Source organism: Convolutriloba macropyga, chromosome 2, assembly GCF_964194025.1.
Source record: "Convolutriloba macropyga chromosome 2, txConMacr16.3, whole genome shotgun sequence".
NCBI lineage: Eukaryota > Metazoa > Xenacoelomorpha > Acoela > Convolutidae > Convolutriloba > Convolutriloba macropyga.
The window spans coordinates 81,412,671-81,433,761 of record NC_134469.1 but is presented as its reverse complement, the minus strand read 5'-3'; the positions used below and the strand labels follow the sequence as shown (position 1 = coordinate 81,433,761).

Below are 21,091 nucleotides of genomic sequence, written 5' to 3'. Positions count from 1 at the left end.
GTACGAGGGGCACAAACGGAAAAGATCCCTTCAACGTATCATAGACAGCAGATAAGGAGTTTGTAATTTTGTAACTCTAGTTCGATCACCTGGTCCTTTCATAATCCATGAAATTTTGTTGCTGAACACCAGTAATAATTTAACAAAAAGAACCTTCATAGTACCGAGATGCAAACTATAGGAGCGTCACTAAACTTTTGGGCACATAGTTAAAAAAAACTTGAGGCCGGAAAAGACGCACGACATATACAGATGAACAAATCCATACATTTTGAGTAACCGAAATAACACAATTAATTATTCAGTTATACTGAACGCGAATGCTGAAATGGCAACTGGAAATGTAACGATAAGATATCAACATAAACAACACACCATTATAATATAATCAGAACAGCTTTCAAAACTCATTTCCAAAGGAAACAAATCTGAAATTTTTAAATACTATCCGTCGTAAGTAATTATCAAAATTTTGAGCCTGACTTGGAACCAAACTCCTCAGCAAATACAACTTTTAAGAGACCTAAGACCTATAGTCCATACGACAACAACTCATAGCTACCCCCCCCCCCCCCAACACCCATGTGGAATCCAGTCATTTATAATTAACATTTTATACCTTTGTAAAAGTGTACTAATTGTAATGGCTAGTTAACTATTACTGATGTCAAAGCGCGTACTAGTTTATTAATACAAGGTTTTCCAGTATAATTCTTTTTATGTGTGTGTCAAGGGTGAGGGTGGGGTGGGGGGGGGGGAGTTGACAACGCAGTACAGCACCAGACTACTAACTGAAAATTTGATTAATTCATATGGCGAAGATCAGATAAGTTTCTCAAAGTTCCGATTTATTCGGTTGATATTTTGGTTTGAGCTCATTGATCAATTTGATGTAATCTGTCTTCTCTGTACATCCCTTGCAAACTTCATCCCAGCCTTCCAAAATTTTCTTCAGTTCCTTCACACGCAATTTGTTCAAGTCCACACTGTCCAAATCAATTTGCTTTTCTAAAATACACAACAACTGTTAAAATATAAACGACTAATGTTGATTAAATTCTTTTCGTACGAGTGACGGAGCTCGTTTCTATTGTAGCCTGTTTCAGTCGAGGGGGTACACTAACTAATGGGCTTCAAATTATATTATTAAAACTTGTATAGGCCAATAGCAATGGAAAACATAGCCGGCAGAAAGCAGACCAAAAAATTCCTTTTTATTAAATGCTGAGATGTTATATTTTTTATTAAGAATTTGTTTATCCTTATGCCACTTCTATTCAGTGCTCTCAAAAAACCTTCAATTAAAGTGACACACACTCACTTGACCTTATCTCTTTGAATTAAAGTGAAGTAAAAGTCACTTTTAGAGTGAGGAAGTCATTCTTGAGAGTGAGGTAAGTCACGTGTGACCAAAAACTTTTTCACGCGAATGAACAAAAAAACTCGCTCCAACAAGAGTGAAAAAAGACGTCACGCACGCACTTCAATTGAAGCTGCATGAACGAATGAACAAAAAGAAGATTTGAAGTGATTGTGACGTCATATGGTCGTAACAAAAATCTTGACGACAAATTAAAAAACATAGCAGGAAAAGTCCTGAAGTACAATTCAAAGAATTTTTATTGACTAATCAAAACACCAGACCTAGAACGGATTATGAGTGAACTGAGAAAACTATTTTTAAAAAAAATCAGATCAAAAAATTTTTTAAAAAATGTCAAAATGTCAAAATGCAACATGTGAACAAAAAACCACTTCCTGTTTCGGCGTGACCAAAATCACTACGACTTCAAAAATCATGAAAATGTAAGAAAAGATCTTTAGCAAAAGACAGCGCCCCAATACAATTCAAATTATTTAAATAGTAAAAACCAAGAGACGGCCAATAATAGCCTCAGCTATCGCTTCGCGGCTATTAAAAAGACACATTTTTTTTCTTAAGTTTCAAAAATTGTTCTAATTCAATATGCAGTTTCAGTTAGATTCTATACCTATACTTACTTCAGCTTCTACACTGAAGGGTATTAAGCTTAATACTAATATCAGCTAGCAATCGCTCTAATGAACTTTGATAACCTAATTCAAAAAACCGGGCTTTATCGGTTTCTCCCGTTTCTTTTGATTTCGCTCTTTTGACATTGACCGTATTCACTAAATTACGTAATTCAATGCTTGAAACAATTTAATATCCATTCAGTTGAAACAGCGAGTGAGGTAAGTCAGAAGTCAAACGTGAAAATCGTGACTTATGTAAAACGAAAAACGTGATCAAAAGGTAAAGCGAATTAAAAAAAGAGCGCCTAAAAATAGCCGTTTGAGAAGCTGACGGCGGCTATTTAAAATAAAACCATTCTCACCGCGTTTTTCATTTGGTAAAATTGCTCGGAAACGACAGGTGGGGCAAATGAATTCAGAGGGGACTGGAACTGCAGCCTAGATAATTTTTCATGGGTACAAAAAATTAAAAAGCATTAACCACTCGGCTTTCGGGCACTTACGTCACCGAGTTTTTACTATAGTTTTTGTAGCAATTTCAACGCAAAAACTAAGAAGTCAAGCGCGAAAAAACACCCAAGAACCGAAATCGAAAAATGATCCAAAACAAAACGGTGAAGCAAAAATTTTGCAAAAAAACAGACACACACGTTTACAATAAATAATGCAAACATCGTTCCAGAGCAACTAAAAAGACAACCGAATACAATAATTTCTCCAAAGCCGGCTTCACTTCAAACGATTCCTAAATCAAAAATTAGATTGTCGTAAAAGGCAAACTTAATAATTTGAAAAATCATGCAAAAATCAGTATCATTTTTTAAAATTTCCGTTTGAAGTACAAAAACAAATAGAGCATAAAACAGACACAGAAAAAGATTATAGTTTGCAAAATAGATTTTGAAATTTGAAAGGCGTTAATTTATGCCCACCTGACAAAAAGCATGACCAAGTTGTGCTCAATAACTGCAATATTTTTTCATGGGTTTTCCTAACAGGTCAGGACTCTAAACGCTTGATAGACTACTCGATGCTTGCCAAAGTGTTGAAGCTCTGATGAAATTAATTATCCAATGGGCGATCTGTTTGTCCCATTTTGAAAACGTGGAAAAAAGAAAACTTGTGAAAACATCTTAAAAAGACAGAGCACCTATACGATCTAAACACCTATGAAGTCATCGAAGCAGGAAATGAAACATTTTTTCACTAAAACCCATTTTTTCAATCAATATTCTGTTATTATCCCTAATTCTGAGAGGCGGATAAGGAGGTGGAGTTGAGTTTAAGGGTAAGGAGAATTAAAAACAAAGCCAAAATGGAAAAACATAGCAGGTAGATTACCAGAAAATAGCCGCACTAGCCTCATAGATCTAAAGATAGTAAAAGACAAACCATAAAAGAAACTTCTTTTAAATGCTGAGACGTTATACTTTGATTAAGAATTTCTTTAAATTGTTGCAAGTATTAGCTGCCCTCAAATATCCTTCAATTAGAGTTACACGCACTCATTCGACCTTATCTCTTTGAATTAAAGCAAAGGAAAGCCAAGTTCAGAGTGGGGAAGTCAACTTTGAGATTGAGGTAACAAAAAACTCTCCACTAAGAGTAAAAAAGAATGACGTCACGCACGCAATTGAAGTTGCATGAACGAATGAACAAAAAAGCAGATTTCAGGTAATTGTGACGTCATATGGTCAAAAAAATCTTGACGAAATAAAAAAAACAAGAGAAAGCCAACAATAGCCCCAGCTAGGGCTTTGCGGCTATTAATGAAAAACTGCTATTAGTGAAGTTAGTTAGGAAAAAAATCATTTTAAGTGAGGTGAGTCAAAGTGAATCCTTTCGCTTTTAGGTCAAACGCCTGAACCAACCCAGTCTTTTAAAAACAAAGGCGATGAATAATGCGTGCAACTCGGGGGTCAGGTATCATAAAAACTTAAATAACCTTACCTCAATCGGAAACTTCCACGAAAACAAACCTAGCAGACAAACTTTCAATAAATGGCTAAAAAACTTTGTACACCTCCAGTCTCAAGAACCACGGGAAAACGGGACGAAGAGATTTCAATTTCTGAGCTAATTGCTGATGTCAGATTTGTAATTAACAACTTGAAAAAGAATGCATAAATCAGTATCATTTTGAGTTAGGGTTTGCATTACCAAAACCAATCGCACAAAAAACAGAAACAAAAGAAGTATAGTTTGCAAAATACCTTTTTGAACTTTGAAAAGCGTTAATTTATGCCCACCTGACTAAAACTTGACCAATTTGCGCTCAAAAGCTGTAAAAATAGTTTGAGGTAAAAAAAACACTCCACTAAGAGTGAAAAATGACGTCACGCACGAAAATCAGTTGAAGTTGCATGAACGAATGAACAAAAAGCAGATTTGTAAAGATTGTAACGTCAAATGGTCATAACAAAAAAATCTTGACGAGGAATTGAAAAACTCATAGCTTTGTACACCTCCAGTTTCAAGAACTATGGGCAAATGGGACGATGAAGAGATATTTCAATTTCAACTAATTGCTGATGTCATATTTTTATGAAAAAAATGTATAAACTATTGTCGTTTCTATTAGCTGTCCACAAAAACCTTAATTCAGAGTGACATATACTAACTTGACCTTATCAAGGGGCTGAAGTTAGCACAATAATTTTAGTGTGAGGAAGTTAATTTTGATAGTGAGGTAAGTCACGTGTAACCGAAAACTTATTCACACGAACCAACCAAAGAAAACTCCAATAGGCTTGCAAAATAAGCTATTTTGAACGTTAGCGTGTCATTTAGTGCGTCCGATGTTACAATGGTTCAAAATCTTGGTTTCATTATTATTTTTTTAAAATCTGACCGTTATGCTTCCCTGATTCAAAAAGACGATTATACGAGAACCAAAATATCAAACATAGCTGGCAGATTGCCAGAAAATAGCCGCAATAGATTCAAAGATCGGCAGTCTAAAAAAACAGTAAAAAAGACAGACCAAAAAAATTCGTCTTTTCATTGAAGGCTGATGTTATATTTTGATTAAAAATCTGTAAAAAATATTGCTGCCTCTATTAGCTGATCTCAAATAACCTTCATTTAGAGTGACACACACCCATTTGACCTCATCTCTTTGAATTAAAGTAAATAAAAGTCAATTTCAAAGTGAGGAAGTCATTTTTGAGAGTGAGGTAAGTCAAGTGTGACCAAAAATTTAATCACGCGCATGAACAAAAAAACTCGCTCCACTAAGAGCGAAAAATGACGTCACACATGCAATTCAGTTGAAATTGCATGAACGAATGAACAAAAAATGGCTGTGACGTCATATGGTCGCAACAAAAATCATGACGACGAAATAAAAAAACATAGCAGGACAAGTCCTGACGTACAATTCAAAGAATTTTCATTGACTAAACAGAAAAACTAGACCTAGAATGGACTATGAGTGAATTGAGAAAACCATTCTCAGAAAACCATTCAGAAAAAATCAGATCAAAAAATAAGAAAAAAAACAAAAAATCAATGTCAAAATGCCGCATGTGAACACAAAAAAACCACTAGCGAGAAATGAAAATTTAATTCAAACAAAAAACTAGGCCTAGAATGAGCTGTTAATGGATTGGGAAAACCATTTAGAAAAAAATCCGATCCAAAAAATCGAAAAAACAGTAAAAATCAGAGTGAAATTGCCGCATGTGAACAAAAAACCACTACCGAGAAACCGAATTTTTGTTCAAACACCATTTTCGCACTCTACTTTAAAATTAGAGCGAAAAAAATTCACGCCGCAAAACCACTCGCTTTTTCGCTCCATTTCCTGTTTCGGCGTGACCAAAATCACTACTCCAATTTGACTTCAAAAATCATGAAAATGTGTGAACAGATCTTAAAAAAAAAAAGACAGCGCCCCAATACAATTCAAATTCTTTGAATTGTAAAAAACCAAGAGAAGGCCAATAATAGCCTCAGCTATCGCTGTGCGGCTATTAATAAATGAGCGTGAAAATGTTATAAACAAGTCTTTTGGAATACTTTTTTATTTGAACGTTTATAATGAGTATCAGATGTTAACTAACATTCTCCATTGATCAAACTTCGAGTAAATGGCAAATGGCCCGTAATCAGATGACCAATTAGTACAAAGCAAGCCAAATTTAAACGTCACAATTAGTGAATAGTTGAGTGAACTTAATCGCATCATCTCTACAGAAGAGAAAATTGACTGAACAACTTACCATACTGTAGATCGCAAATTTGCTGGTCTAAGGGTTTCAGTTTATTTTCACAAATTTTTTCCACGGGCATAAACATCTTCAGAGGCTTCACAACTTGCTGAACAATTCCTGTCGCTGAAGTCTCGAGGGCTCCGACATAATAACACTAAAAATAAAATAGCTGTCAGGTTGTCAGAAAATAGCCGCGATAGCTTCGTAGACCTGCAGCCTCAAAACATTCTATCAAACCGACGAAAAGGAGAAATTTCTCTTCTTTAAATCAAATGCTGAGATGTAACACTTCGATTGAGAATCTGTATTACTTATTGCTACTTAAACCACGTGCACATTTTAAAATGCCGAAAGTCTGCAGTGCCAGAAGTCAAAATGCCAGCAGTTGCTACTTAACCAGAAGTTAAATTTTGTTGACTTTCGTCATTTTAAAACGTGCGCGTTTTGTGTTTTAAGCATGGTTAAGTGACTCTGCAGAAGTCACTTCGAAATTCTGACTCAATATCTCGAACAGCTTCGCGGTTCTCGATAAACGCCAGAGTTCTCAGTGACTTCAAGCAGAGTCACTTAACCATTACTTCTAGTAGTTGCTCTAAAATGACCTTCAATTAGAGTGGCACATACTCAGCTGACCTTATCTCCTTGGACTAAATTAAAGAAAAGTCATTTATGAGAGTGCAGCAAATTTTTTGTTCAAACACCTTTTTCTGGAGCGTAGGATATAAAGCGAAAACTCGATTAGGTGAAAAGAATATTTGTAGGCAAACATTTTGAACTTAGCTTGTGTGGAAATTAGGCGAATATTGATTAAAACGCTTCAAGGAGGTACTGCCATATCGGCTGGGTAATAGAAGGAGTAGAAAAATAGCTAAGAAAATATCAAAAAGGAACATAATTTTCAAATTTTGATCAATTTAAAGATGTAGTATAACCACTATTCCCCCAATTTTTCGTGCGTGTGTGCAACTAGTAATTCGAAATTATTTACATTAAAGCTATTGACAAGAATTTTAAACATTCACCATTCTTTCATTGTAAGTTTTTTTAAAAAAAAACAAAATCATTGGCAGTGATGACACTGAGTAGGGTAATAGAGATGCAAAACATTTAAAATATGATGCATTTTGCATAAAATTTTTACAACTATTTGCAAGTTAAGACGATTTACATGCAAAGGCAACCTTTTAGGTGTTTTAATTACTATTCGCCTATTTTCCGCAAAACTTTAGTTCAGAACTTTTGCCAATGGCTACAAAAATTTTGATCGCCTAATCGCGAAAAACTCTTACACCACGAAACTATTCGCTATTTCGCTCCACTTACAGTTTCGGCATGACCAGAATTACTACTCCCAATTTGGCATCAAAAACCACCAAAATGTGTTAACAGATCTTTAAAAAAGACAGCGCCCAAATAAAATTCAAATTCTTTGAATTGTAAAAACTACCAGAATGCCAGTAATAGTCCCAGCTAACGCTTTGCGGCTATAAATAAAAATTAAAAGCAACATCTTTTTGCTCCGTTTTATTTTTCCGCTCAATCCGATAATCTCCGCGCTAGCTTTAATTGCCTGAGAACATATAGCCATATCTTCCCCTAAATTCTACAATGCTGGAGCTACTTTTTTAATGAAGAGTCTGTATCTTCAATAACAATAAAGGGCCGTGTACACCATCCGGCATCGATGGATGTAGGTCGAAAAAAAGGGCATGATGAGTAGCACTTAGTAGCCGGATGCTGCACTCCAAGCTGTTCCCCTCCAGACAGTGTAAAGACGGCCCAGTCACAAAAATAACTACAAAGTGGAGAGGAAAGCACCTATATATATATATATATATAGCACACATAGGGAACTGGAATGGAAGGATTAAAATAAAAATGGAACATCAAGGAATAAGCAAAGGAATAAAGATAAGCAGCCAAACACTCAGTGCAGCCTTCCCTCCTCCACGACGGCGCTAATCGAAGTCTCACTGAGAACACGAGGCTTGAGGGCACGACATCCCCTCAAGCAGAGAACACAGCTCCTCAGAAGTGCGAAGCTGATTTTCGTTCGGATGTAGCTTATAGTGTCGGCGTACGGCTCTCCGCGTTTTTCGCTGATCTTGGTTGCGAGTTGTTTCATAACGCGCGATGCTGATGGACCTGCACCACCCGAACAAGCAAAAACCAGTGCATTGAAGCTGCTGTGTTCGGTTTCGCGGATTCGCTCTTCGTACTTATTTCGCTTGATGCTCTCGTGATATTTGTATGCATCTTTTATGGTCTTAGGGCAGCTCTTCGCATGAGGGTTGAAAATCTTCACATCGAATAAAGTGCGATTAAAGCGGGAGCCCCACAGACCGTTTGCCTTGATGTCCAGTCGAGCGTCATCATCAGTGGTGGTGGAATTACTCGAGAAAATTTCTCCATCGAGCGACTGAAGTTTTGGCTCTATCTGTACATCGTGGCAAACGTCATCCATCAGGTTTGCAAACACATCTCTAATTTCGTTGTGTCGTAGGTGCGTATAACCGCCTTTAGCGCAATGGAGGGCATGTGTGAGGCTGAATTCTTTCCCGCATGGGCATATGGCTGGCGTGTTCTTCGCTTCCCAGGTGTAGCGAAGTGCTATTCCATCACGGAACTCAGTCTTCGTGAGGTCAAAACCATGTTTTGACAACGGAAGCGCGTTAAGCCAGCTGGATGCTCCTTTCTCCGAGGCCAGCTGGATGGTATACTTCATTTCTGGTAGATTGTTTTCGATTCTGGATTTTTTCGAGATGAGATCACGTTGATTGTCTGCTTTCTGTCTGAGACTGATCTTGGTTTGTTCTACTTCACATTGTTGAATATTATTGAATGACGCCAATGGTCTTGAGAGTTCAATTAATTGCTCAAGATTTTTGTGAAGATCTTGTGGGAGGGCGATGTTAAGCCCACCCATTCTGAGAGGGAGAGAAAAAAGTTCTCTTTCCTCTTGGATTACTTCTTTGCCGACGATGTTCGGTATGACTCGGCCAAGCCGCTCCTCCACCTTGTCCAGAACCCCGTCCATGGAAGGTGTAGTACGCGAGAGGAAGCTCAACTTCTGTTGAACCCCCCTCGTCAAACATGCATAGGCATTCTGGGGAGAGGTGACAGCAAATTGACCAAGTCTGTCTAAACTTTTTGTGTATTTAGTTTCTGCATCTTTCAGGAAATTTTTACTGGCTTCAGAGCTTCCGATAACTGATCCCAGGACTCGAGCGCCCTGCGTGATTTCCAAATTTGTGCCTGCAAACACAGTTGACGCTTGGCGCTCGCCTCCTGGCTTGATTATCAACTGACACTTCGGAGGATTGACAAGATAACCATACTTGGGACCGAGCTCAGTTAACTTGTCGAAGAGTGCCCTGATATCTTTCAACTTACCGACGACGCTACCAACATCAGCATACTATTTTTGTGTCAAAGAGTCATTATGAAGTCTTGTTATTAGGGGTAGGATTGCGATTCCATACATTGTCATCGCAAGGGGATCGCCTTGTGTCGTACCTTCCTGAGACAGTATGGTCGACTTACCGATGTAGAGATGAGACGGGTGGCTATAGGAGTTTTGTAAAGCAACATGCAAAGATGGGCATAAGGCTTTCACGTTCTCTAATGCTGTTCGTCTATTGAGCACGATAAAATCGTTTTTGGCATCAATTAGTAGAATTGCTTCGTTTTCGGGATCATCAAAACTGTGGCGAAGCGAATGTATGGCATGTTCTATGCCACATTTCTGGCCCAGGCACAGCTGCATGTTTCCACCGAGGGATGTTAGATCTTGCCTGATGCAGTCAACGATTATGCGTCCGGTGATGCGACGCATTACTTCACCAAAACCAATAGGTCTCACACCTGGACATTTATCCAGAGCCACTAGTCGACAACCATTGTATGTAATCAAATCATCCGGTGGTATTATGGACGTGGCCAGCCTCTTAGCAAACTTGGCAACAAGCTTGCACAGGTTCGTGGAGGTATGCCCGAAAGCAGGAAGTAGTCTACGCCAGTCATCGGCATCGAGACCTGAAGGCCCGGCACTGCCATGAGTCTTCATTGCATGCTTTCGGACGAGCCTGGCACTGATTTTGTCGAAGACAGCGGGGTGGTAGGGAAGCGTGCGGGGATGTTCGCTTTGAATGCAGTTGGGCTCCAAGGGTTGACCTTCAGGATGTTTGTCGCGTAAAATCTCGAGGACCGGTCTACCGTCTATGAGATCGGTAGGTGCGAGCACGCCGCCTTTGTGCTCATCCGAAAGAACGCGAGTAGCATTACTGATCTTACCACGAGACATGAAATCGTTGAACATCTTGAGGTCAGAGTGCTGCTGTTTGTTCCTTGAATTCATTTGGATTGCCTTCGCTTCACAGAACAGTTCTGAGAAGTTGCAGCTGTACCATGCTTGCAGTCTACGCTTGATGGTCTTATTGTTCGACCCATCATCCGTGTTCTTTGTTCGACTGCGGGTTAGGTGCGGAAGTATCATACAGAGGGTCAGAGATATATCGGATCTATCCGTGTTTAGGGCAATCGGGGAGAGGACACTGTGAAGGGCTTCGGCGAACTGTTCCCCTGTCTTGTTCTTACCGAGCGTGAAGAACGATTGCTTCCAAGTGACGACCTCGCGGTATATTTCGCGCACTGTTACCGCGTGATGAGGCTGGAAGTGGTCCCAAAAATTATTCGAAGCTGCGGCGACGGAACGTTCGGGGGGCGTGCGATGTTGCAGGATCTATGAGTGCAGTGTCGGGAACGGTCAACGCGTTGTGTGGTGCCGGCGTTGCGATTGCTGTTTCGGTGGCTGCGGTGACCTCAGAGCAGCTTTTGCAGCTGAAGTTTTCGGTCCAATCTTTCGCTGCGGCTAGACCACTTCATTTCAGGTGCAAATATTTATAACATGTATGACACCAGACGCCTCCCCTACGTAGGTGACCCTTGCAGAGTGGACAATGGGTTTGATCAGCCATCAAGCTGAGGGCTAGGAGTTGGGAAGGCTGCACTGAGGGGGACTAGATTAAGTTAATTACAGGAGAGTAATAACAGCAACGATATTTAAAGTATTGAATGATGTTAAACAGAATAATAGTGAAAACATGGTTTCCATGAAAGGAGAAGTGCACGGTGTCTTTACAGAACAGGTTAGGTTCAAGAACACTTCTAAATGAGGGTGAAACAATAAACAACTTTAGGGCACAAGAATCAATATAATTATACAAAGCGTAGTTAAGGGCACTGATTTTCTTATTTATGAGGCGATTACAGCTGGTGGGTATAACTTTGGGAACAATCAAATTATTTGGGCTAAATTTAACAATAATCAGCTGAATGAGGAATTTCCAATGCTCTATGAAAGTTTCAATACTACTACGGTGATCATTGAAGCCGGCAATTACTACAACAGTGTTCAGCTTCTGGTCTGGGTATTTATTGATAACATCACAGAGATCTAGCAGTTTAGCACCTCGATAGGAGTGAACACAACCCTTTACTTGACCCTCGTCTATATATTTGGTACGAGAAGTACCCAAGACCAAGTCCGAGCAGCTGGAAGGAAGAGGGTAGGCATCAAAACGTCCCATTTACAGAGCCTGCTAACATTCAAAACACAAAAAGATGCTCTAAAAATGAAATCAATTAGAATGCTACGACCTGATGTGATGAAGGAAGATGGTTGGCATCAAAACATCCCATTCACGGAGCCTGCTAACATTCAAAAACACAAGAAATTGTTCTAAAAAAGAAATCTGTTAGAATGATACGACCTGATGTGATGAGTCGGACCTTGACTCTAACGAACCATACCCGAACCTTGCCTCTAAAACCCTCCCATTGGAGGTCCCCAGTACAAGGATTTTGCCATAACAAATTTATTTAATAAGTTTATCACAACAATTATCTTCATAGATTTGTGTATCTTTTAAGATTGTTGTTTTTTGCTGAAAAGTCGTGCGGAACGGGGCGGACCCACTGTAAACGTTATCAAAATAACGGAATACCGTATTTTTTTGCTGACTTGTTACCAACAACGAACGAGTTCTTGCCATGCGCCCGTTTCCCATTCTCACCGAAAAAATTTAAGGATCTATTTAAGGTTAAAAATTCAACTCTTTCACATAGTAGCCCCTCAGAGCCTACTCACAGAAAAAAAAATCAGATATAAGTTGCGCAGTTTGCTATTAGCAGCCCCATGAGAAATGCGTTCCATTTATTCATAAAGTTGCTTAACTCACAATTCGAAATTTGCGCTTGAATTCATGGAGGACTAATTCTGTTGAAAAATGGACAAATGAAAAGCAGGCATTTTTAAGCAATTACTTTTGCCCTTTGTGTGGCTACGTTTGTCAATGAGTGGAGTTATACCGCATCCTTTAAAAAGGCACATGAGCCTGGGAGGCGTATGAAAGTTCTATGCTCACTATGCTGGAAGGTTGATTAGGGGAAGGGGACAGAAAAAGATGCCCTAGCAAGAAGCTCAAAATAAAGCAAATGCAAACTTAGCCTTATTGAGCAATAACTTTATTTTACTTCAAACACTTACAACGACAATTTAAAATGTCGAAAGTCTGCAGTGCCAGACGTTAAGATGCCAGAAATTTCTATAAATGTAGCCAGAAGTTGAAACTTCATAAATAACGTCATTTTAAAATACGTTACGTCTTTTCAGCAAGGCTACGCACAAGTCACTTTGAACTTGGCTTCGAATATCGAACCCAACACTATTCTCAATAAACGCCAAAAGTTCTGAGCAAATGCAAACTTAGCCTTATTGAGCAATAACTTTATTTTACTTCAAACACTTACAACGACAATTTAAAATGTCGAAAGTCTGCAGTGCCAGACGTTAAGATGCCAGAAATTTCTATAAATGTAGCCAGAAGTTGAAACTTCATAAATAACGTCATTTTAAAATACGTTACGTCTTTTCAGCAAGGCTACGCACAAGTCACTTTGAACTTGGCTTCGAATATCGAACCCAACACTATTCTCAATAAACGCCAAAAGTTCTGAGTGACTTTAACAAGAGTCAAGTAATCAAAAATTGAGAGATGACGCAAATTTTACTCACAAATCTTTCATCTTTCCCTTTGGCCACTTTACAAGCAGACCTGAAGCTCTTTTCTAAGGACTCTGGTGTTTTCCGATCAGCCTCCGTAAGTGATTTCTCAAACTTGGTGAGAAATTTGATGCAGACTAAAACAATGCGTCATTTAATACGTTTCCTTTCATTCAGATTGCAGAACTTGATTTAGGAATTTGCGTACCTTCACAATCACCCTCACGTAGCTTGGCTTCTGCACCATTCAAAGACAAGAGGACAAGTAGTATAACAGTAAAAAAGACACTGAGCCTTAGAGCCTCGGAAGCCATATTATCTAAAAGAAGATGTTAAATGAAGATGTTAAATATCCGAAACTAATTACAGTAAGAGCTACACTCGAGGAAATTCAGACTGCAAATAGTCGAGTTCAAGCTCTCTCAAATTCAAGCTGGCGTTTATTGTCTCCAAGCTTTATGGTCATATAACGTACAGCCCCTGTTAATTATACTATAATGAGGAGCTCTATTTTCGTGGGGGGTATGATGAAAAGACCCAAAGTCATATGCCACTAATCTGTAAGAGGGGGCTTAATAGATCCAAATATCGATAAAGAAGAATCCCAGTTTTCCGTACAAGCGAAGCAAAATTTAATCAAGATCAACCCAGAACTCAAGAATGGTATTGCGGTTCATTCAAGTGATATTCCTATGATTAAGAATAGATGAGACGCAAAATCGAACATTCACCTAATCTCATGACTTAAAAGTTATAAGTCGCCATAAGGACGCAATGAACACTCAAAAGAGCCTATAATTTTATTAGGTTAATTAACTACAAATTTTTCAGAACTATGCTATTCGTAAACTTCTCTTTCTAAATTCCAATTGAGATCAGTGGTGAAAATTTACACGTCAGCGCTAGTTGTGAAAAAACATGCTTGTTTCGACAAGTAACCAGTCGAAAATTTGTAATTTTAGAGGAAAAGTTCAAATTTTGCGAAATTGGACAAAACTTCAGCGAGTTGACGGAAACACGTACCAGACCGGTAATACGTTGAGCCACAGAAGCTAAGTTTCGCCGAAGTTGCAAAAGAGAAAAGGGGCACAAACGGAAAAGATCCCATTAATTTTAATCGTTCAAGAGTTTTATAGAATTTTTGTAAAGGTGTCTAATGATTACAACAGAGAGTTCTTTCGCAAAATCTACGCACGCATAGGTGTTCCTCCAATTGGTACCATTCTTCCATACCACAACAATTATTGTGCATTACATTAGCATATCACTTGGCAATTATTCTTGTGTTATTATTCATGAGCAGCCGGCTCTGTTAAAAGAAAATCACCAAAAAGTGTTAGAAAGAATTGTACTCGCTACAAAAACTACTGAAAGCTGAATACAGACGCAAGTTCCTTTTAAAATCGCAATTTTAGGAAAAAAAACGAACCTTCAGAAAAAAAGTGAACAGCAGAGAGAAAATTGTATCGAATAACTCGAGCAAAATATGTAATCGCAAATGTAAAGTCTACTAAAAAAGAGTTTGGGATATGGTGCAATAACCCGGCTTGGTATATCAAGCTAACAAAGTTGCTGCTTCAGTAGAGATTTGGTGCAACGGTAGAATGCCTGATCGCATGTTGGAGATAGTAGGTTCGGGTAGGTTCTGGAGATAGTAGGTTCGAGTCCTCTAAACTCTAAATCTTTAGCAGTATATGGAGTTAGCTAATACCAGAGTTGGATTGTTACAATTGGTAGAGCTTAGATAAGAAGCTCTGACGTGTTGTGTGAAATCTCAGTTGAGTTGGCGTTTGAGTTGTGTGGAACCAACTCGTTTGAGAAAGGAGTGGTGTAATAACTCAGCTTGTGGTATATCAAGCTAACAGAGTTGCTACTTCAGTAGAGCTTTGGTGCAACGGAAGCTTGCCAGATCGCGGTTCTGGAGATAGTAGGTTCGAGTCGTCCAAGCTCTAAGTCTTTAGCAGTATATGGAGTTAGCTAATACCACAGTTGAGTTTTTAAAATTGTAGAAACCCACAGTTGGGTTGTTACAATTTCAGCAATACTCTATGTTGGGTTGTTACAATTTTAGGATTAGTTATTACTGGAGCGTCTGGTAACAACAATTGCGGAATCTTGACCTCATAACGGGAACACGTGTATATAATCAATTAGTCATATTAATAAATGAACGCCGAGAACAAAAGAAAATGATTGAAGAAAAAAGTCCTTAAAAGAGTCAGTTGTTTAAAACAAAAGAAAAAGAAAACAAATTGTCTTGAGTTCAAGACCAAAAAAGGAAGAAACCTCTCGAGTTCTACACCAAAAAATATCTCGAGTTCAAGGCCAAAAAAACGGGAACGTCTTGACCTCGAGACCAAAAAAAAGAAAAAAAACAGGAAAAACCTTGAGTTCAAGTTTAAAAATATTGAGAAACTTTAGAAGCAAAAATGGGTTTTCTATCCAATCTGACGGGTAAAGAGATTCCACAGATTGTTGAATATGCGAACTTAACGCCAGAATTGATAAAAATTATTTCCAAGATTTCCACGGGAGTGTACCGATTGGAATCTTGTCTGTCGCGGACTCGGAAAATATATATTCTAGAACATCTGTTATCAGCGAATATTCAGTGGCGTGGTCTGTAGATTGAAGTGGAACTGCAAACTCAGAGATGTTGAAGAGTACAAACTATTCACTTCAAAAAGATCTCGTCGAGCTTCGACAGAACTGGAAAACTACTGCAACAAGACCAAAGAGGCAACACAAGAAGTTTTGAGCAAATGGAGCCCCGAGTGCGAGGCGTTACAAGATAATATAAAGGCAGCAGCAGCCAGAAATGCTGAACAGGAGCAATCCATTGATTTATTGAAGCAAGAGTAAACCGATTTGAATGTCAAAGCTGCTGAGAAGGGCGAATTCATCAAAAGTATAGAGAAAATCAGTGACCAATTGAGGTCAGAGCTTGAGCATCTGAACACTCCAACCAGTATTTGGCCAACGACTGGGCAAAAAAAATTTCTCATTGATCGACAGAGAGTTTTCTTAGAACCGGAAAAGCCAAAACAAAGGTCATGGAGAAATAATTATTCGAGATACGGAACGGAAATATTATGAGCCGGCCTACAACGCTGTATGAGAATTTGTTGGTAAAAAATTCTTCTTTAAGAGATCAGATTGAGAAACACTACCACAAAATGAGCATGTTGACGCTAAGTGATGCTGGTGGAGACGAAAAACTCTTCAAGACCCTCAACCGGGCATATCAAAATCTCACAAATGATGCGGCACGGGAAGCGTACAACATATTTGGACTTGACGAGGCAGAAAAGGTTATGAACAACCAAAACTGATAATTAAACTATACATATGAATCTACAAATTTTTGTATAGTAAGACGTTCAGATAACAAGACCTGTGATCAAAAATATTTGATTTTGAGTGAGTGGTGCACTCTATTCTTGTTAAGTGTGAGTGTCACACGTACATAAAAAAGATGTACTAAAAACTTTGGGTTTCAAGGTTGAAGAATTAGTTTAAAATTTGATTTATTACCTGATTTATGGCTGACACAAGGTTGATAAGTGTCAGAAGAGAAAATAGACCTGTGATTAGACAAAAGCCGGGCTTCGAGCGAAATCAACGAAACTGACATATCTTTGTTGACTTGGTTAGTTTACCACGATGATAGAACCAATATTGGTTACCGAGCGAAGCCAGGATTAATTTCATGCGTTGAAGACCAAACTTACTATCAGAGTTAACAACTCTATTAAATCTTAATCTATTTAAACCAACTTTTCTTCAACTTAGTCTACTTAACAATTTAACCTTTAATTTTGCACTTTAACCAAATACCACGCTCAATTAGCCATAACATAGAGTTTTGCGCACGGGCGGCTACTATAATGATAAAATGAAAAAAGGTAACTTCTAAAGGAACACAAAACTCAAATAAGGCCTGAGGGGCGTATTTTGAAGGACTACATACATGGTTTCAAAACATCTATCCCACAGGAAAAATGTTTCAAAGCTAAGGGTTGGGGGAACTGTGAGTGTTCTTTCACAAACCGGGAGTGCTATTGAAACCCTGAAAATCCAAATTACAATAATAAAATTGACAAAAAATTCTTCCTATTATCTGGAAATTATCTTGCACAAAAACATTTTACAAAGTGAAGGGTTAAAAAACAATATTAAGATCCTAAAGAGGGATAAGATTGCTCTGTTGTTTGTACAAAATGGTTACTGAAATAGTTTATCAACGTTTACAAAAACTGGATAGAAAATTGCTCAATATTTTTGTCAAGCCGACCACGGTTTTCGATTTGGCCCCCCGAAAATGCATGCTGCCTCTCTTTTTAAAGAAGCAATCAAACTAAACGTGACACAAAGTGGAAAGTTCTACGCATGCCCTATTGATAAACAGGCATTTGAATTCATTGAATGCAATCTGTTGTCGAAATTTGTCATTATCGGGCTTCATAAGAACAGTCTAACAAAGTTGCAATCAGTACATATTTGCAACTTGATACACATTTTAGAAGAGGAAACATTAACGGAAGGTGTAAAGCAAGAACCTGGTGTTGCATAAGTAGCAAACTTTACACCTTTATTTTTCAATCAATTGATTGCTGAGCTATGCTGCAAGTTGAAACGTGATGAAAAAGAGACATTTCTCTTTGCCGCATATCAAGTAATTGGTAGCAGCCGTCATTCAAATTTACAGCAAAGTGTTAACCAACTCGAATTAAATTTTTCTAGAATCTACTGGAAAGTTAACATTGCAAAGACAAAATCAGTCAAACTCAGAAGAAGAGGCTGACTAGCAAAGGATAACAAACTTTCAATATCTGAAATTGCATTCATGTACACTATCACTTTTTGCTATCTAGGAGTCATTTTTTCAATTTTTTTTTCACCAGGACATCAGTTAACGAAGTCAATCAAGCCGTTTCAAACCTTAACCAAAAACTCATCTTGCGGAAAACAACTTTCATTTCTGCACATCTTCTTTTCAATATAAAATTTTATCCGGCGGCAACGTATGGCGTCAACTGTTACAGCGGCGATCTGTTCAAAATGGAGAGAAAAGGACTAAAAGAGTGTTTTTTGGAAAAGCTGATAAGGAGCGGGCAAGTACATTTTGACAAGAAATTTCCTGGAAAAAATGATGTTTTTTCACCAGCACGGGCTGAAAGATTTTCCACCAAACACAGAGGAGTGATTAATTTACGGAAACTGTCTGCAAAACTATTTTTGGTGCGTGGAAAGATGCTACAAGTGGGAGGAAAATTTGTGCGTCTGTAGATTCTGCAAAAAACTATTTTATCAGAAGATCATATAATTTATTAGGCTTCATTTTTGAAACATTCATCACTTTAAAATTTTTATATACTAACAGATAGAATAAAGCAACTGGGATCCGAATTTTAACTCAACTCTGCTTCTTTGTACAGCAATTAGCAGAACAAAAGCACGATAAGCAGCAAGTATAAGAAAAACTTGCACAAAAACTCGCAGGGACGCACAATCAAAATCGGAAAAGGGTTATGCGATGGAAAAAAAGCAAGAGCACCAAGTGATATTGTCATTTCCTACCCTGATTTCCCCAAGGGCATTTATGTATCAGCAGCCGCCTCTGCTAGAAAAATATTAAAATGGGTGCAGGATTTTTTAAATGCTACTTGAAAACTCAAATCAGAAAAAAGACGGGCTCCAAGAAGCATCACAATAGTTTGAATTGAAACGAGCTTTCAGAATAAAAACAAAATAGAGATAACTATATACCCTTTTAGTCGATAGTAGTAGCTAAATTTTGATGACGAGGAAAATTATGATGAACTTTAGATCCCACTGACAATTTTTCAAATGATGTTCACAAAGTCAATTTTTTATTGATTATAGTTGTTTCATTCAATTGGTGAGTTTATGATTAAAACCAATATTGTGAACATCTTTGAATAGAAACCGAAAGTTCTGGATGAGCAAAAATTACAATTAAGGCCTTACAACAACAACAAAAACAGCATTGCATTTTAGGAAATGAAACTAACTTCAGAAAGAAAGTGTTCTTTAGAGGGCAAAATGTATCGATCCATTCTACAAAACTATGTAATCGCAAAATTTAAAATTAATAAAAAAGAGTTCTAGAAAAAAACTTGCCAAGCAAAAAATTTGGGAAACAATGACTATTTTTTCACAAATTGGGAGTGTTCTTGAAGCCTAAATAACCAAAATAAAGTGGTGGAAATCACGAAAAAAAACTCTGAAAATTTAAAAACGGTAAAGCTGGAGGACCAGATGGCATAGCAAAGGTGTGCGTCAAAAAAAATTTCTTCGTAATTGAAAGCAATATTTATTTTTTAATTCCTCAATCGAAATTTTACAGGGAGTTCCCTTCCTAAAATCTGAAAATTGTAGTACATTCAACCATAATAAAAAAAGCAGGGTCAAAAAGTAAACGAAGTTCCAAGAAGAAACAAGTTTGCTCTGTTTTTTTACAAAAAAGTTCACAGGAATAGTTTATCAACGTTTACAAAAAAGTGGCCGGAAAATTGCGGAATACTACCGTCAAGCCAGTAGAGTTTTTGACTTGACTTCTCGACAATGCATGCAGCCTGCCATCATAAACAAGCAATCAAATTAATAGTGAAACAAAGTGGAAAGTTCCACGCATGCAATATTCATCAAACAACATTTGGTTTTATTGATTGCAATCTGTTGATCAAAACTGTTAAGATGGGGCTCTAGGGAACAACTAAACAAGATTGCAATCAGTACTTTGTTGCAAGCTGTAATAAAATTTAGAAGAAACTACTGGAGTTTTCACGCCGCAGAAATAAACGCCATCAAATTCAGAAGAGAAGAATGACTAGACAAAGATGGCACACTCGTTCTATCTGGCATTGCAATCATTTACACAAACACACTTTGATATCGATCAGTTATTTTTCAAATTTCCAGGACATCACTTAAACAGCTTAGTTAACAAAGTCCATCAAACCGTTGTTTAAAACCTTAATCAAAAACTCATTGTGCAGTAAACCAGCTTTAACTCTGCACATACTCTCTTCAATTCAATTGTTTATCCGGCGGCAAATTTTGCCTCAACATTTATATCGGTGATATATTTCAAATCGATATAAAGAGATAATTTGTTTTGGAAAGATGGTGAGAAGTGAGCAAGTATACTTCGACAAGATATTGTCTGAAAAATTCATGGTTTTGTCCAGCAAAGGTTGAAAGTCTTTCCTTCAAACACAGAGGAGTGATCGTAATGTTTTACGGAAAATGTCTGCACAGATTTCTTTTTGACGCTTGGAAGGCTGTTACAAGTGTGAAGAACACTTGTGCGTCTGCAGATTCTGCGAAAGAGTTTTATCAGATGATATAATTTTCTATTCTGCTTCAATTTTAAAACTTTCATTACTTCCAAAGTTTCATAAACTAACATATTGAATAAAACAAATACATTCTGTGAAAGTTTGACATTGTAGGTACAATTTGTAAATTTGCCACTGGGATCTGAATTTTAACTCAACTCTTCTGCTTTTGTACAGCAACAAGCAGACGAAAGCGCGATAAAACTAAAGTATAAGAAAGCAGGGACGCAAAATCAAAGTCAGAAATGTGTTATGCTATGAAAGAGTGCAAGAGCACCAAGTGAAATCGGCACTTCCTACCCTGATTTCACCAAGGGAATTTATGTATCAACAGCCGCCTCTCCTAAACAGATATCAAAATGGTTTAAAGATTTTGTGTTTGCTACCTATGCAATCAAAAGCAGAATAAAAACGGGTTCCAAGAAGCATCATAATATTTTAAATGAAAGGAACTT

At 37.8% G+C, this 21,091-nt stretch overlaps 1 protein-coding gene across 1 annotated transcript; it reads right to left on the bottom strand.

The window, feature by feature from the left end:
• Positions 1 to 704: 704 nt before the first annotated feature.
• Positions 705 to 13,639, bottom strand: LOC142335508 (mesencephalic astrocyte-derived neurotrophic factor homolog). The gene is made up of 4 exons (XM_075384041.1): positions 13,481 to 13,639; positions 13,285 to 13,409; positions 6,219 to 6,363; positions 705 to 1,008 (listed from the first exon to the last, which is right to left on the bottom strand). Exons 1-4 carry the CDS (start codon positions 13,584 to 13,586, stop codon positions 836 to 838), a joined length of 549 nt encoding a protein of 182 aa, XP_075240156.1. The 5' UTR covers positions 13,587 to 13,639; the 3' UTR covers positions 705 to 835.
• Between the last annotated feature and the right edge of the window lie 7,452 nt (positions 13,640 to 21,091).